Source organism: Carassius auratus, chromosome 15 (assembly GCF_003368295.1).
Source record: "Carassius auratus strain Wakin chromosome 15, ASM336829v1, whole genome shotgun sequence".
Taxonomy (NCBI): domain Eukaryota; kingdom Metazoa; phylum Chordata; class Actinopteri; order Cypriniformes; family Cyprinidae; genus Carassius; species Carassius auratus.
The window spans coordinates 2,625,709-2,644,929 of NC_039257.1; the positions used below are offsets into that span (position 1 = coordinate 2,625,709).

Genomic DNA, 19,221 nt, shown 5'->3' on the forward strand with positions numbered 1-19,221 from the left:
AATAGTGAATTTGAATCAATATCATTTTATTTTCCGTTTATTGTGTATTTTGTTCATGTTATTTATTGTTTAATTCTTCAGGACTATTAGAACATTTTAATCACCACTTTAAAAATGTAGTAATTTAATTCATATCAAAATCATATTTAAAAATATCAAACAAATTATTAAAAAGTACAGAGTATATTCGATAAATATTTAAAGCAATATTTTAAAGAAATATACTATTTAAAACTTTGTAAGTATTTTTAGACAATGGCCTAATTAAAATGGTAATTTAAAATATCCAAATTACACAATAAAGTACAAAAATATACAAAATACAAAATAGTCTATGTGTACACACACACACACATTCTTTGTTGTCTAACTGAGATTATTAATTAATATTATTCTTATATTAAATATACACACATAGTCTATTAATTATTATTATTATTATTATTACAAATAAATAAAATAAAAAAAAATTTTCTTTCATAAAATATTCAAAAAAATAATATTATTATTTATTTTACAGATATTTCATATATTAAAACAATTATTAAAAACTTTAAAATGAAGATTAAAATTATACAATCATTATTATAAAACATATATAAACAATTATATACATAAATCTATCTATCTATCTATCTATCTATCTATCTATCTATGTAATTCATCAAAAATTATGTTCGCTGTTTGAAGAATGAAATAAAAAATGAAATGCATCCAACACTTATGTTTTGTATGTATTTTAAATAGGCGACCACCGCTCTGTTTTTGATTGACATGTACGTCACTAGAGATAACCACGCCCCCTCCAGCAGAGCTCGCGGAGCGTCTCGTGCGCTCGCTGCAGATCAGTCGCGCGGAGCAGCACGAGGAATATAACGGAGAGACAGTAACGGGACGAATGGCGCTCATGGCCGGGATTATTTACGCACTCGCCTCGCTCTTCCTGGGGATTTGTGCAGGTCTGTCCGCTCCGAGGAATCCTCCGGCGAACGAAGGTGAGAGAAGCTGAATAAAGAGGAAAAGTTTAGCGGCCAGTTCCCGCGAACCTATTTATCATTTTTACTACATTATCAATTTTTGTTATTTTTTATTGTAGTTTTGTTATTTTTTGTAACATTAGAAGTGTTTGTTGCAACTGATGTCTGGAAATATAAATTAAATTACACACTATTTATATATACACATAAGCAGGTCAGTAAAACCTAACTTACATACTATACATACTAGAGATATGCCACATATGTATTAATCACATTTAACATTTTCGATAGTATATAATTATTCATTATTCTATTGTTGTTTTCTCAGTTTAGTTTTTTAGTTGGCGTTTTTTAGCACAAAATGGCATAAGGCTAGTAATAATTTGTTATCTGGATATATAAGCAATAGCCTACAAATGATGTCAGGCATCAAAACACAAACTGTATATGACTTTATAATTAACTTGAAGATTATTTGTTGGCCTTATTGTCAGAATAAGTTTTTTTGTGAAGACTGGAGGGCTTTTTAAAAAGTGGTTACTGTACTTAACATAACTTTTAAAACAATACCCTTTTCTTTACATTTAGTACATTCTTTACATTAATTACTTTGCAAATTATTCTTTGTAATAAATGATCATAATTTACGACTAAGTTCAGTGCTTGTTCAAACCTATGTGCACTTGTCACTTTTCAGTGGTGTTTGCAGCTGTTGTCATTATTTATCAGAGATGCATGGCTTCCAGCTTCATCCTAGCATCAGTTTTGTGATGCAAGTTTTCTCAAGTCTCTGTGTTTTTCTCCTTCAGTCACGCTGCTGGATTCCAGATCAGTTCAGGGAGATCTGGCATGGGTCGCGAGCCCGACCGAAGGAGGGGTGAGTCCCTCTTTCTCCAACTTCACCTCATTAGTATTCATACGTATAGTTCGAGCACCATTTCATACATTTAGATAGATGCCACATCTAAAGCATTTAAAACCTAAAGACTTAAAAGATGTACAAATGTTTACATATCAACTGAGGTCGATATAATATTACATTCATAGGTTAATTGCATTTTTTTTCTAATAAATGAGAGGAGTTAAAGATGTTTAACACCATCAAGTTAAATTAACTAATTTTACATTGTAACAGCTTCATTCTGTTCTGCTTTGATGATAATTAAACTCAGCCATACAAAGAGTGCAGGTGACTTTATTTTTATTAGACCTATCTGGAGTTCATTTATAAATATTTTTTTTTACCATTAATATTGTCTTTTTAGACTGTTATATATTGAGAAGTGCCATGGAATTGTCAATCAATCAATCACCTTTATTTATATAGTGCTTTAAACAAAATACATTGCGCCAAAGCACTGAACAACATTCATTTGGAAAACAGTGTCTCAATAATGCAAAATGATAGTTAAAGGCAGTTCATCATTGAATTCATTGATGTCATCTCTGTTCAGTTGAAATAGTGTCTGTTTTAATTTGCAATCAAGTCAACGATATCGCTGTAGATGAATAAATCCACTTCTCTGGGATGATCGCTTGTCTTTAAGTATTAAACTTTGGTGGTACACTTTTAAAAATCAAGGTTCTTTACTGGCATCAAAGGTTCCACAAAGAAACTTAAACATTCATGGAACATTGTCATTGCTCAAAAGTTCTTGTTCTGATTTTTTTTTAAATTGAGTATTAAATATGAGGTATTGAGTGTCTGCCACATTATACAAATAAAAATGGTAATTGTGATTTTTTTATCTTAAAATTCGGACTTTTTCTTCTCAATTCTGAGTTTATAGTTCACAAATCAGACTTTTCCCCCTCACATTTCTAAGATTTCAGAAGATAAAAATCATAATTTTGAGATTAATCTCAGGATTGAAATATAAGAACTTGCAAAAAAAGTCTGAATTGCAAAAAGTTGCTGTAAACAAAAAAAAAAGTTTGGGAGTTTTTCCTCAGTATTATGAGGGAAAAGGTCTGAATTTTGAGTTATTTATCAGAATTTAGAGTATAAAACATTTAATTTTGAGATAAAAACTTGCAATTAGCTTTTTTATTTTTCATCCCTCAGCAGGAACCCAAAATGTTCTTCTATAGCATCACCATTTAAAAAAACAAACAACATTCAGAACCTTTATTTTCCGCATTGTACCCTCACAATTTTGGTTCCAGTCTTCAGAGCCTCAAGGTTGTTTACATTTCGTATATAAAAGCATTTACATTTTAGACGCTGTCAGTGTGTTGTGATTGTTTGCTTCAGCATCCAAAAATGTTCATATAACGTATAAATACAAGTGAGATCAGCCTGCTCTCTCCACTTCTCTGGGATGTAAATTTGGAAAGCTAGTTTACAGCGACGGGCGTCAAATTTCCTAAATAGTTGAGAGAGACAGAAATGCCCTTTGTTAGGAAACTCTATCCCTTTTCTCTCAAAAGAGGTAGGGGGTAGAGACTTGGCAACCCAGAGGCAGAAAAAAGGTCTGTTTGAGTTTCTGTGTGTGTGTGCGTGTGTGTGTGTGTGTGTGTGATTTTAGATCGAGGGGGTCAGCGGGTTCTGTCCGATAATGCAAGCTTCTGCACTGTTCGAAGCCCCTCATCACCAATTAGCAGTTTAACATCTTCAGATCAGGTGCATCTAAATGAGAAAATCAGCGATTCAGTAAAACACAGATTTATCTTTCATTCCGGAGCAGCTCGGCTTCCTTATGCATCGATCCAAGTCTCACTGAGCTCCTGAGTTCCTCTCCCTCTGTGATCTTCCGTGATGGACAGGCCTTTGGCACGGACGGTGGGCGGATATTCAGACTTTAATACGGCCAATTAGCTCCTTTCTCCTCTCGTCCTGCTATCAGCAGCTCCAGGTTCTTATCTCTGTCCTGCTCCTCAGGGCTTCTGTAGTTACACAGATGATGAGGGGATGAGCCGAATGGAGACGATCACGCTCTCTGACGGACACCAGATTGCTGTCAGTCTTATTATCACACAAATGCTCAATTAGTTTTAGCACACGGTAATTAATTCCTGGAGATTATTTAAGGCTGTCAGGAGGATCTTAATGGGACCATGGCTGATTTTTGATAATTTTTCTGCTTTCTAAAAATTGCTAATTAATAACTTGGTAAATTGATAGATCAGTCTGTGCCTGTTAACTGATACAGTATGTGCACATTTTTTATCTATTTGGATAAAAGCGTCTGCTAAATGAATACATGCACATGTAGTTAAAGGTCAAATGGCAAATTGTTAATACACATCGGTCAAAAGTTTGGAATAATTACCATTTTTTTATGCTTTTCAGTCTCATGCTCAACAAGGCTATATATTTTTTTAACAAAAATGAAGTAAAAGTGTAATACTGTCAGATATTATTTCAGTTTAAAAGAACTGAATCATATTACTGAAAGACACAGAAGTGTAGAGTAATGATGCTGAAAATACAGCTTTGCATTACAGAAATTAATTACATTTAAAACTATATTCACAATTGTAACAATATTTCACAACATTGCTAATTTTACTGCATTTTTGCTCAAATAAATGCAAAAAAAAAAAACACATTAAAAAATCTTAACTATTCCAAACTTTTGACTGTTAGTGTAAGTTAATATGTGATATTTCCCATTTAGACTCTTGGGTATCAGCAGTTAAATTTGCATGTGTTTATATGGTGGTCATTTCCTTTAATACCAGTCATTAGTGCTGATTAGATGATGAAAACTCGGCGAGTCCAATCAGACGCTGTAATGCTGGTTTAGCAGACGCCGAGAAGTGTTGTAGGCTGTGAAACATTAATGACTGTCTAGAGTTGTTATTGTATCTGAGGCTAGTAGAAGAAGAGTAATGATGATTTTCTGAGGTTAGTTCAGGCAAACCTATTCTCAAGCCTGTTAGAAGGGAAACAGATGTTATGTTTTCGATCTATATTTACTCTGCAGATTCTCAAGGTTCAGTTCTGTTTTCACTCTGGATGACCTCATGTTTGTTTAGTTAACTGATCGGCTGTTTTCTGTTGTTTTGGTGGTGTCTTATGAGCCTCCAGCTTTATGCTGTCATCGGTTTTTAATAGAGATGCTCTGATGAAGATTTTTCCAGTTTTCACGTCTTCCGAATCAGCCGAATCTGATTATTTACATTTGCATTGGGAGAAAACAAACAAAAAACGTCAATACTATTCTTGGAAAAAATATGATCTGTTACAGTACATATGATCCCATAGCATACAATGCTTAAAGTCAAAGTAATGTTAAAAAACTCACAGGTGAAAATAAATTATTGCCATGATCATTTGGCACATTTTATTAATGCTATTTATTCAAATAAATGCTATAAATTCAAATAAATGCAAAATTATTATTTTTTTTAATCTTATTTATTCAAAATTTTTGACTGTTATTAACAATAATAAACAAACTAATATAAAGTCATGACTTTGTGAGAGAACTGATTAAAATTCATCAGTCAGTTGTTCATTAACTGCTGCAAAGTTTCTGATTCACTAAAAAGAACCTGTTTAAGAGTCATTTGTTCGTGAATGGTACACAGCCATATCAACAAATAATTGACAGATAGTTAGGAAAGTGAAATGCAAAGTTAACGAAAAGTTTATGTGAAGAAAAAAAAAACTCTCACTTGCATGTTTAGGTAACATGGTTTTCAAAAAGCAAGATTAATAGTCAGATAAATATTTGAACAGAATAAACTGAACAGAATTTTACCACAGTGTGAACAGAATTTTACCACAGTGTGAACAGAATTTTAGTCAGAAAAAAATCAGGATCATAGTTCACGTATTTTGCATTTTAAAAAGATTTAAATTTGACATTGAGATCATCTTGATTTTCCTCATTTCTAACATTGTTCTTTTGCTATCTGGTGCAGTGGGAAGAGGTGAGCATCATGGACGAGAAGAACATCCCCATCAGAACATACCAGGTGTGTAACGTGCTGGAGCCCAATCAGAACAACTGGCTCAGGACTCACTGGATCCGGCGCGGCGCGGCCCAGCGCATCTACATCGAGATTAAATTCACCCTGCGTGACTGTAACAGCCTGCCCGGCGTCATCGGGACCTGCAAAGAGACGTTCAACCTCTACTACCTCGAGTCCGACTCCGATAACGAGCGCTACATTCACGAGAACCTCTTTTCTAAGATCGACACGGTGGCGGCGGACGAGAGCTTCACGCAGGTGGATATTGGTGATCGGATCATGAAGCTGAACACTGAAGTTCGGGATGTTGGCGTTCTGAGCCACTCAGGGTTTTATCTGGCCTTCCAGGATGTAGGAGCCTGCATCGCTCTGGTTTCCGTTCATGTGTTTTACAAGAAGTGTCCGTTAGCCGTGAGAAACCTAGCGCAGTTTCCTGACACGGTAACTGGAGCAGACACGTCGTCACTGGTGGAGGTGCGCGGCTCCTGTGTGAATCACTCGGAGGAGCAGGAGGTTCCCAAAATGTACTGCGGCGCAGATGGAGAGTGGCTGGTGCCTATTGGGAATTGCCTGTGCAATCCTGGATATGAGGAACGGAATGAGCAATGCCAGGGTAAGACACTTCTGATGTTACACTCCGACAAGCCACATTTCAGACACATTTGTCTTCATTTAATGAGCTGGAATTTGAAATCAAATTTGTTACGTAGATTGCATGTTACGTCTTGAAAAGGGTAGCTTATTGTATTTTTATTTATTTTGTTAGGAAATTTAGTATTTTCTGTTAGGAGCTTACTTGGTGTTTGTTTGTTGTTTTGGGCTTTGCTCACCCCTGAAGTTGTGCTTTTACCCTGTGGTTCTGTAAATAAATGTAAAAACGATCTTTGATTGCTGATTTCGGTTTATGTTGCGGCCTTTCCCTAGACAGGGTCGTAACATTGCAACACTATCCATTTAGAGTTATGAAATTTCACAGTTTTTTCACAAATTTCACAACACAATTCTGCACGCAGATGTATTTGAAATTCATCCGGGAAGGATTCCATTATGAAAAGTTACTAAATGTCATTATGTGGCTACACTTAATAATGATGAAATTGCGAAATTGTATCTTTCAGTTCTGACGTTTTTCTTGCAATTATGAAAAACAAACATACAACTGCGACTTATAAAGCCAAGTTCTGGTGAAAAAAGAAGTTGGTTCACAATTCTGATGTTTTCTTTCGTTGGCAAGTTTATATCTCAAAATTCTAACTTTATAAATCACACTTGTGTGTTATAAAGTCAGAACTGCATAATGTAAACTCGCAAATGCTAGAAAAAAAGTGAGATCAAAATTATGAGATTAAAAAGTCACAATTGCCTTTTTTATTTTTTATTCAGTGGCGCAAACAAGTTTTCATGCTTCTATAAATTCCTTTACATTTTTAAATTAATTTAAATTTATGTTTGAATGGCCTCAATTCAAATTCGGGAACTTAACTGAAATTCAAATGGGGTTCTTAATTATTTTCTGCATTGTGACTTCCGTCCATCCATCCATCCATCCATCCCTGCGTCTTATTTCTTCTCCTCTCAAGCACAAATCTGTTATCAGGTGGTAATAATAAGAGTGTTTCTGATTGGTTTATCAGCATTGTGCTTGTGTAATAAAGAGGACTGAGGACTCTCCTCCCATGAGAAAAAGAGATGCTGATTACAAACACAGAGTAAAAGAAGCAGTAAATCCACGACTGCTGAACGTTCTCATGGAAATAACTTCATCATAATCATACTAGTTGGGCTCTGGACTTTGTAATTAACAGATTTCTGGTGACTTCATGCCACATAATAGGATGTGACTCACTGTGGATGTGTGTGAGAGAGCAAGAGAAAGATGGAATGAGTCGAGGCATGTTATCCAGAGTCTAAAAATGGCAGAGGACCGCGAATGTGATGAATGGATCTGTTGGAGGAGAAAAAAATGTAATTATCTTTAAAACTGACATTTCATTCTGCCATAGATCAAGCCAAATAAGAGCCTGTGACAATAATAAATACACATCACACAGATGTGTTGACAGAGAAAAGAAAAAGTTGGACTTCTCTTGTGCTTCATGGCTTCTAGACATGTGCTGCTATTTGTAGAAGAGCCGCAAAGACGCACTGCAAACACTTTGCGTGGTTTCCATAGCGATGATGAGGGAAAGCCGGCACCACCCTTGACCTTTGACCTGAGAGGTCACAGATCAAAGGTTACATTCTCGCTCAGGACTCAAGTGCAGTCATCTGGGTCTGTTTCAGGTTTCCTTATGGTTCTGAAGGGGAATTATGTTACAGACAGATTATTAGTAGAGCCTTCATGAATATTGATAGTATTTGAGTCTGCATTAATTATTCAGAAGATTGAAAACTATGAATAGCAACACTTTGTGGACGTTTTTTTTTTACACTCTGCATAGAGACATTTTCATGTGTGTGTGTGCGTGTGTAGATGGATATAAGTGGATATTTATGAATGCGTGTGTATATGTTATCTTATATATATATATTTATGAAAATAATATATAACTAAATTAGATTTTTTTAAATAAATAAAATATAATCTTAAATGTTAGAATTGTTATAATATTATAAAATAATATTGTAAATATTACTTAAATATTGATATACTTTTACATTCATATTTAATAAATGTTATATTTATATATAATTTACATACATTTTATATATTTATTTTAATTTGAAGTTATTATATGTTGTTATATGTACACTATAAATATTAAAATTAATAATTGTATCTGTCTTTCTATGTCTTTTTTATAGAAATGCATTGCTTGATTTGTTTGTATTTAATTCTATACTAGTTTAATTATATTATTTATTTTGTTTCACAATGGACACATTTTTTACCCACCAGAATAAATTTAATTGTCCTTCAGATAATTAAAAATAAACCTAAACAAATGCACTTCTTGCTCATTATCTAGCCATGTCTAACTAGAGCTCGTGATTTCTGTAGGTCTGCTTGACTATTTTATGAAGAAATATGTTGTTAAATACAATAAATACAAAATCTCATTCATTGAAAAGTTACCTTGGTAGATTTAGTGTGAACAGAAAGAAAGTAATGCATTACTCATCTCTTCTGAGGAGTTGCAGTATCTGTGGGATGCAGCCGATGCTATTGTTGAGCTGACGCTGTGCTGAAAGGAATCTGTCGTTGCTCTGTGAGAGTTTTGGGGGTTTTGGGGAGCTGAGGAAGGGGTCTGGGGGAGGTCAGAGGTCACTAACTCTTTCATCCATCTCTGACGCTTGGCTGACAGCTGGAGAGGAGAAATTTATTAAGACATCAAAACTCTTGACAGCTGGGTTTCCACAGGATGCCATGAAGACACAGGGGTCGTGATATGGGTCCGATGGGGGACGCTTCTGTGTGTTCTGTGTGGTTTAGAGTCGCCTGTTGCATGATCACCCACAGGATACATAGATCTTTACAAACTCATTCGTGTTTTCTGAACAGAAATGATATTTAATGGAGAACCAATTGAGATTTTTTCTTATTTCTATTGATTAATCTCACGTGTCTCATAAATAGAGTTTCGAAAGTAGACTGCATATTAGATTTTTAAGTTGCAAGGATAAGTAATAATAAAATAAAATCATTTTTTTAATGATAAATTATGCAGTATTTTTTTTTGGCAGACGGACAAAAAAATGGATCTCTTTAATATCTCAATTGCTTCTCCTAAAATGTAAAGAGCTAATTGAGATTTTCTATTTTGCTTTATTTTAAAAGTACCATAATCGCTTGATAACATAATTTAATTTGGCTATTGTCTTTTGCATTCTTTTACATTTGAAAGCATTTGTTTGATCTCATCTCCTGAGCTTTGAATAAGCAATCTCCGAGCCATAAAATGTCCTGTGTGCAATGAAGGAAAGGACAGAAGAGGAAGGAATCAATCTCTCTCACCTTTTCTTCATCACTTTCCTGCTTTTTTTCCCCTCGTGCCTTTTATTTGAGCTTAGGGAAAGTCTAGTTCGTGTTCCAGCTTCTTGTGGCCTCGTTTTCTCCGACACGCCTGAATAGTTTAAACACACAGCAGGATAAAAGGAACAGGTCAGAGTTTAAAGCTCAGCCTGAAGGGCTTGGGACGACCAGCAGAGGAAACGCAGACAGAAAGAGTCCTGTGTGTGCGAGTCCAACATCATTACGGAGGTGTTGAGAGCTGTTTCTGGTCTGGATGGTGTTCTGTTCCCTCACTTCTTTATCTCCGACTGTCTCTCTCATCACCGGCTCTCCCTTTTCTAAAAGGAGCGTGACAGAAGCGTCAAGGACGGCACCGATGTAACATTGATATAATGTTGCAGCTCGCTGACAGTCCCTTATATTAACCAGACTTAATGGACTCTCTGGAAGTTTTACAAGGGAGCGTCAGGAGACGTGTGGCCTCGGCTGACCTGAATTTCCCTGTCCTTTCAGTCAAATTTAGCGCTGATTCAGTCGTCTTAAAGGGACAGTTCGCACACAAACAGCCAACTCATCTTCATGTTACTCAAAAGTGGAAATATTTAGCAAGCTTCAGATTTCTCCTGCACCAAAAAACACCAGTATTACAAGAATGGTGAAAGATACAAGTTTTAAGTCAAACATTTCTCTTCAAATTCCTATTGAAAATTCCCTTCAAATTTCTTGTAATCTGAAAATGTTCTATAAAATTATAATAAATTAATACAAATTTGTAATAAAATTATTATAAAATGATATACTCTATCTCTCTCTCTGTGTGTGTGTGTGTAGTAGTAATTAAACCATATGATAAGTGCTGTGTATTTCACGTTTTCTAAATCCATGCAATAGATCTGTGCATTTTTCTCCCCTTAAATCATATGGTGGAAAATACTTAAACTTAATTTTTAGTTTGTTTCTCAACCAAAGTGATTGTATGACTTCAGGAAACCTGTCATGTACAAGTTACATTGACTATGTTACTTTAACAACTTTTTTGAAGCTTGAAACTTTTTAGTCCAAATTCATTGTGACTTATGTATTGTTCTCTCTCTCTCGCGCGCGCAGAGAAAACTCCTTCTGCCTTTGAATTCGTCTTTTATTTTCTGTCAAGAGGGGGTTAAAAAAGACAGAGGGAGAGATAGACGTGCAGTAAGAGTAAGAGGGAACAACAAAAGACTGAAAGACAGTGAGAATAAAGGAGGTGATCGCAGAGAAAAACAGATTTGTCAGCACACAGGGAAGGTCAGCGGCCTCCTCTCAGACAGGAACAGACCAGAGAATGAAAAGGAGCTGATGTCTAGAGAAAGAGAGAGGTTTTTAGGTGGTCTCTGATTTCATCATTCACTTCACGTTCCCTTTAAACATCCCTTTGATGTGATGACAGACGCTGTCTCTTTCTCCGTCGCTCTCCTGTAACAATAGACTGTGATTGGGAGGTTTGGAGTCGAAATCTTAAGCTCGTCAAACGGAGGGAGGTGTTTAGGTGGTCTTTACTCAGTTTTGTGATGAAATGATGGATGTAAAGAGGTGTAAAAAAAAATGTAAGTGTTCTGAAACTCATTTTAATACAGTGAGTGTGTTTCAAACCCCAATTCCATTGCTCTTCTTTTTAGGCCGCTTTGAAACTGGAACAGTAGCAATATAACACTTTTAATAAGCATGGTAGTACTCACAAATATTATCTGAAAAATAGTCATTTTTTATTAGATTAAACTAATATTGTAGGTATATATGCACAAGTATACATATTCATATACTCACACACAATTATATATTTATATATATATATATACAGGGGCGGATCTAGAAAAATATTGATGGGGTGGCGAGAAGGGGGCAGGAATTTTTGAGGGGTGGCAACATATGGCAGACGTATAGTGAATTTATTCACAGTTATCACAGTTTGATGATAAATATATGTGCACACTACAAAAGGACACAGGCTATCATTTACAAACTTAATCTCATGCAATCAATGTATTGCATTTGAAACAGTTCGGGAGTTCGTAGCGGGATCGCGAATCATTTGAGTCAGTTATGGGGATCGCGAATCATTTGACTCAGTTTGGGAGTTCGGAGCGGGATCGCGAATCATTTGAGTCAGTTCGGGAGTTCAAAGCGGGTTTGTGAATCATTTGAGTCAGTTTGGGGATCGCAAACCATTTGAATCAGTTCGGGAGTTCGTAGCGGGATCGCGAATCGTTTGAGTCAGTTTGGGAGTTCGGAGCGGGATCACGAATCATTTGAGTCAGTTATGGGGATCGCGAATCATTTGAATCAGTTCGGGAGTTCGTAGCGGGATCGCGAATCATTTGAGTCAGTAATGGGGATCGCGAATCATTTGAGTCAGTTTGGGAGTTCAAAGCGGATTCGCGAATCATTTGAGTCAGTTTGGGTATCGCAAATCATTTGAATTAGTTCGGGAGTTCGTAGCGGGATCGCGAATCATTTGAGTCAGTTATGGGATTCGCGAATCATTTGAGTCAGTTTGGGAGTTCGGAGCGGGATCGTGAATCATTTGAGTCAGTTTGGGTGTTCGGAGCGGCTTCACGGATCATTTGAATCAATTCGAGAGTTGGTAGTGGGTTCGCGAATCATTTGAGTCAGTTCGGGAGTTCAAAGCGGGTTCGCGATTCACGAAAGATTCGCGCTCATAAATTTTCAAATTGGTCATAACCTTTAATTCGTTGCTGCCAACTGGGGTAGATCCGCCCCTGTATATAGATAACTTTGGTTAGTATTTTTGAGATGTGAAGCATAAATGTAATTGAAATCGAGTTTGAAATAGTTTATTGAAAATAACTTATTCACTCAAATGAATTATTTTTAACTTGGAGAGCAACCACACAGAAAACACACACATGTAGTATTGATTGAGAAAACCTATCATGTGTCTGTGACTGATTTCTAAAGGTCAAGTAGTCAATGTAGTAAAGGTTAAAGGACAAAATAAGAGGGTTTGTCTCATTAGTGCTGCCATTTTTATCATAATAACATCATTATGTTCATGTGTACGTGTTTGTACCATATCTGTGTGCATTTGTTTTCCAAACAAACCAATAGAAACGTATCGAATTTACTGCCGTTCACGACTTCCCATAATACACACACACACACATGCACACACACATGCACAATGGAAGGTGTTGCAGGTCCAGACAGTCTGTCGTCATGCTTTTCCAATGGTTTAGATTAACAAACTAAAAATACACAATCTTGTTTTTTCACTCTAACTCTGTGAGTCACAGCATCTAAACAGTGAACTCATCCCATGATGCATCATGTTGTAAACTTATGTTTGTGTTATGTTTCTTTTGTAGTATGTGTCAGAAATGGCTTTGCATGAAGAGTTGTTTTTATAGGTTAACCTGGAAACTGTGTGTGTGTGTGTGTGTGTGTGTGTGTGTGTGTATCACTATATGAACTTGACAGATGTGTGTGTGGAACTCATTTGCATATCCTCCTGTGCCAAAACTTCCTGTACTAGAAAATAGTGTTGCAACTTTTCACGTATAACAATACATGCAGACCTTGCCAGACACACACTCATCTTTTCTAATCTCTCCATTCTTTTATTTTCGTGGTAGTTAAATTGTGTATGGATTTTAAAGACCCCTGCAGCCCAAAAGGGTGTGTGCGATCCTTTTCCCGATAAATACGCCGTAATTTGAGGAAATTCCTCTCTCTGAATGGAGGAAGTTGGTGTACGTGGTCAGGGCAGCTTGAAGTTCAGGTCATTTCAGGAAGTCTTGCATCAATACCTTCAAAAACCTGCCAAATCTGTTATATTAAAACAACACGCTTTGACAGAATAATACTAACGACGTTGTGGTTTCATAACATATATTAATAAATAATTCAGCTTCAGAAGTGAATGATGTGTTCATGTTGGGTATTGCTGAGGAGAGGTCAACCTCAGGGGACTTAGGTTATAATTCACCCAAAACATATACAATACATTAATTCGCTGTAGGCCAAAATGCAGTGATTCACTGAAAATTGTTCCATTTTTAGGCAAACCTGAAAAGGTTATATTTCCAAAACAGTGGTATTTTATATGATATGTTATATGCATAAATTATTTATCATATTGCTATTATTTATAATATTATTTTATTTAACATTTTTATTTTTATTAAAGTCATTTTGTTATGTGTATTTTTTAAAAAAAAAGATTATATTTCTATTTATAGTTTTTTTTCATCTAATATTTGCATTTAATTTCTCAGCTATTTATTTTATTTTTTACTATTTGTTTAGCTTTTAGTCAACAATATTGTTTTGAAATAATGCCCATATTCTGTTCATTTTAATTAGACATTCATTAGATTAAGTTTGTTGTGAAAAAATGATTTATAGAGATTAAAAAGACTAGATAAGAGCATAACTCGGCAAACTTAATAGAGCTTCTTATTATTTGTAATTTAAGTATCAACTTTGCCTCAAATGTTTTTCCTTGGAAGAAAAAAAATAGAAACAAATGAGTCAAAAGTTGATGAGAGAGAAGAGTTCAGAGTTATAAAATGAATGTGAAACTAAGATCACTGGGGTCATCGTTTGCTCTCTATTTAATCTCATTGCTTTTAGGAGCAACAAGTGAGATATTAAGAAGATCTCATTTGATATTTTTCTTTTCTTTGGGAAGTTAAGACGTCATACTATACAAGCACCAGCATCCGAATCACAACATGCCCATCGATATCTACTCAGAAGCTAAATGAGATTTGCTTTTGTTCAGGTTAATATTATTACTAGAGCTCGTCGGATGCGCTCCAGCAGGCTTTGGGAGATGGACGACTTCCTCTGGAATGAGAACAGAGTTTGTTAAGGTGAAGCGGGGCTTGTACCAATCGGTTAGTGTGTAGGCCTCAGGGTGGGGTCAAGGTCAACATGTGGAGCGAGTGAGTCATCGGTCAATGTGATCCGCCGCCCTCCGCATGTTTGTCATCAATCACACTGATGGAGCCGGCCCTGCGTTTGGAGGGGGTCAGAGGTAATTGTTAATTAGTGACTAAACCCTGTAGAACAACAGATGTCAGACCGTGAGACTAGAAGCCAATTGATGTTTCTTTCACGTAAGTGTGTGTGTGTGTGTGTGTTAGAGAGATCTTCCATGCCCTCAGGAGAGAAAACTGATCTTGATGTTTTTGTCTGAAAAAATCCTGGTGCTCTGTAAACTGTCATTAACACACACACAGACACACACACACACACACGTTTATCTAACTATCTAAATGGAGACTTCCCATTGCTTTCTGTTATTCTTAAAGGCATAGACACCTAAAAATGATCTGCTCATCATTATATCACACAGTTTGTGGAATAAAAAAAATATATATTTATTGCACTTTTCCATGCTTCAATGTCTTTTGTTTAATTTTTGGTTTGTTCCCTACAAAAATGTATCGAATGTCTTCAGAAGACCTGGAATTTAGTGCACAGGTTGCATGGACTACCTTTATCATGCTTTTTCTGGGGAGAAAAATACTATTATTCAGCTTATTTTTTAATATAAATAAATACTCTTGTTCAGCAAGGATGCATTAAACTGATAAAAAATGACATTAAATACATTTAAAATGTTACAAAATATTGCTATTTTAAATGAATTATATATATCTATATATAAATACTTGAAGCAGCACATCTGTTTTCAGCATTGGTAATTATAATAAACACCCATATTATTTTTATAAATAACCTTGATCAGAAAATCTGCATTTAAGAAGGATCATGTGAAACTGAAGACTGGAGTAATGATGCTGAAAATTCACTTTGCATCACATAAATAAATTACATTTTAAAATCTATTGAAATAGAAACCAGTTATTTTTAATTGCAATAATATTTCACAATATTGCTGTTTTTTACTGTATTTTTAAACAAATAAATGCAGTCTTTGGAAACAAGATATGCATTTCAAAAACATAAAAAATCATACCAAGCCAATAATGACATAATAGTGCGTAAAAGTGAGTAGTATCGAATGAGGAATGACAACAAGAGGAATGAGTGATAACAAGGTTTAATCAGAGTAGATTCAAGCAGATAATGAGAGTAGAGCAAAGACAGAGACGTACAGAATTAAACTTTAGAGATGTTGTTTAATGAAAGTACAAGATGCTCTTGAGCAGTGTGTCTCTCTCTGTGTGTGTGTGTGTGTGTGTGTTTGAGGATTTTGCGGCACAATCTGGCCACCCACTGATACATTTGTCTCTCAGCGTCTCGCTAATGGAAAAACGTTGATGGGAGGGGTCAGAAATGTGACTGATATATCTTCTCTTCATCCTGTATAGATATCAGGGAGCACTGGAATGCATGCTGGAAACCAGAAGACACTTTTCTTTGTCTCTTTATCTCAGAGGGTCATGTCATATAGCCAGTGTTTGGATGTCTGGAGGGTTTTTGTCCTTACAGAAAAGCTCTTTCAGCTCGGTGAAGATTAAGTCCAGTGCAAAGAGTGAATGAGAGCGGCTTTCCTCTTCCTCCAGCACCTCTGGATCAATCTCAAACAGAGATTAGAGTCCCAGGACCCTGGTGATAATCTGTCGGGAGGTCTGTTCGCTTCTTTAGGATTAGCACAGGAACATCTAAGAGCCTAACGCTTCTTGAAGGGGTTATTTTTCCTTCCAGTTTTGGGGGGTTTTCTTTAAACTCCGCAGTTTTCCAACATCATTTAACCATATAAAGCCTCAAACTTAGCTGAAAAACATGTTGCACACAATCTACTACATGCCTTCTGTCATCTGATTGATAATTTAGACTTTTTTTAAACCCCTGTTAGTGTGGTTGTTCATACATTCACCTTTAACTCGTGCATCATGTGTCTTTCTGCTGTGAAACCTTTACTGATTTTTATTAAGTAGTTGTAACAATAACTATAACAGTAAATGAACACATACTTGGCTGAAGCAACTTACCTTTACTTAAATACACAGACATCTTTTTTTAGGACAATCTTGTTCAAATGTATCAAATATTATGACCATAAGGCCATTGAGAAGTGTTTATTTGTTTATCTCTGCATTTGATCAGAAAACTAAGCAGTTAAATATCATCTTACTAGTATATATTATTGAGAGATTTGACAGAAGTGACAAATTATATAAATTTATGTAATTTTATGCAAGTAGTCAAAGATCTCATTGATTAACATTACAAGCAATATCAGAATTACATCTTCATCACTTTTCGGGCCATGTAAATATCAGCATAAGGAGCAAATTGATATTTTTGCTCAGTTTTCGGTCTAAAACTAAGCACAACTTGGCGATGTCAGGTGTTTAACATCCTCCATATTTTTACTCTGAGCCAAAACGTCCTGATTTGTATCAAATATGATACTGAATGAAAATATATATATATATTCAATATTCTGTCTGTTTTTATATGTCTAGCTTTGCATGGTTAAGAATGCATGAATTACTTTCTCTGTATACTGTATGTATCATATCTATTATTGTTAAATGGGATTAAAAATGTGTGGTTGAAAGTGTTACTTTATTTGAGTTTATTTGACTTTTATGGAAGTCATTTAACTGTTTGCATTACGGTTTATTAATGCAGAGATGCTTTTTGCCATCATATGTTGGTTATACAGTAGTTGCAACATCTAGCAGCAGGAGAAAACAGCGTCATAGGTAAATCTCAAGCCCATCGTTTCTGTCTGGTCTCTGGAGTCTGATAGAAGTTTATAGTACTGTGCTGGAGTCTAAGGCATCTTTCATCCTCCTCATTTTCATCCATGCACATACAGACGTCCAAACACAGAGAGAGGTTTGCGTGCACACTTGTGTTTGCATGTAAATGAGTGATAAGGATGATGAAAAACAGTTTTCAGGCAGGAGGAGTAGGAGGACGCGACACGCTAGATTATTTAAACATCGTGCATTCTTTGTTTATGATGTCAAAACATGTTTTACTCAGATATGCGAGGCAGATTCTTGAGACGTATGGAAGTGAGCATTATAGGTGACTGATGCATGCTGGGAAACCTCCTAGAATTCCTCATTTATCACCGTCTGCTTTGCTCTGTCTCGCAGTCTCTTGACTTCACCTCCCTTTCCTAGCTGCTCTCTTCATCATAAATGCATCAGCGTTTTGTATACAGAAAGCTGGCAGGTTTTCATGCTCCTTCTTTGTCTGCTTATATACTTTATAATCATTTCATAATTGAGGCGTTTAATAATGTCTTATAATAGTTTGAGTCATACCCCAGGTATTTTGTTGTCTGGGTAGCATACTGTATTCAACACCTTGTTTAATGCTGAATGAACGGCATCCTGAATCTTTCTCTTCTCTTGTAGTGTGTAAGGTGGGCTTCTACAGGTCTCTTTCTTCGGACGGCGGCTGTCGTAAATGTCCACTACACAGTTACTCCATGAAAGAAGGAGCTACTTCCTGTGATTGTGACAAAGGATATTACAGATCGGAGACGGATCCCGCTGCCATGCCTTGCACACGTGAGTTAAACACAAACATTCGCACCAGGTTGAAGTAGGTGCACTGTGTTTTTTGGACACTGTGGTGGTGATTTACATGGGCATTTAAGTGCCTTTTTTAAGATTTTACGTTACTCTAGTTTTTTATATCACAGCTTCCATTTAATAAGCATTTTAAGCAAATAGTAAATAATAGTCTGAAAATGCAATGCAAGGCAATGATGATAGAGATGAACCAATAAACGTCCTAAAAGAAGCAGAAGATCATATTTGATACTCACATTTTAGCATGATTTTTCAAAAAAGTTATCTATGGATAATCAGGTAAGTTGCTCTTGTATTATTATTATCAATATAAAAGTTATCTTTTGTTTACTTAAAAAAAAAATTTAATTAAAAAAGTTTTAACTTAAAAAGACATGTGAACTACAAGCTGAAAGAGGCCTTTTTTTTGTTTTGCAATTATACTAAAAGGCCTTTTACTTGCAAAGAGAGTATAAACTATCACTCAGACATCAGTTTTAGTCACGTTGATAATTAAGAGGAAATTTACACATCAAATACGATGCTGTAGGATTTATTGACATGAGCCATATGTTCTCTTTTTACTCTTGAAGAATCTACAGTATAGCTTCAGAATTTTTTATTGTTTCCCTAGACAATTTTTTTTATTAAATACAAAATGAAAAATGAGCCGAAAAGTATTCTATTTGAAAGTATTCTAGTATATTGTCTGAAAAAAACTAACTAAATATATAGAAGTAACTAAATGAAATCAAAGCATTCTAATAGAATGTTGTGCATGGGCATGTGATTATTTCTGTTTACATCCTTTTATACGAGCAGATGTTCCTCACTTCAAATAAATGAATTTAAATGAGAC

At 35.5% G+C, this 19,221-nt stretch overlaps 1 protein-coding gene and 1 long non-coding RNA gene across 3 annotated transcripts in view; one reads left to right on the forward strand and one right to left on the reverse strand.

Annotated features, from left to right (window-relative positions):
• Positions 1-898: 898 nt before the first annotated feature.
• Positions 899-19,221, forward strand: part of LOC113114727 (ephrin type-A receptor 4-like) — a 34,023-nt gene continuing 15,700 nt past the window's right edge. Inside the window, exons 1-4 of the mRNA XM_026281666.1 lie at positions 899-995; positions 1,790-1,857; positions 5,853-6,516; positions 18,204-18,359. Coding sequence (XP_026137451.1) covers positions 899-995; positions 1,790-1,857; positions 5,853-6,516; positions 18,204-18,359 — 985 coding nt within the window. The remainder of the gene's footprint in view (positions 996-1,789; positions 1,858-5,852; positions 6,517-18,203; positions 18,360-19,221) is intronic.
• Positions 6,648-10,328, reverse strand: LOC113114752 (uncharacterized). Of its 2 annotated transcripts, none has more exons than XR_003293777.1 (3): positions 9,859-10,328; positions 9,022-9,208; positions 6,648-8,200 (listed from the first exon to the last, which is right to left on the reverse strand). It is a non-coding gene; the product is annotated as an uncharacterized LOC113114752 (long non-coding RNA). The 2 variants fall into 2 exon arrangements; XR_003293776.1 differs by having other exon boundaries at positions 8,980-9,208.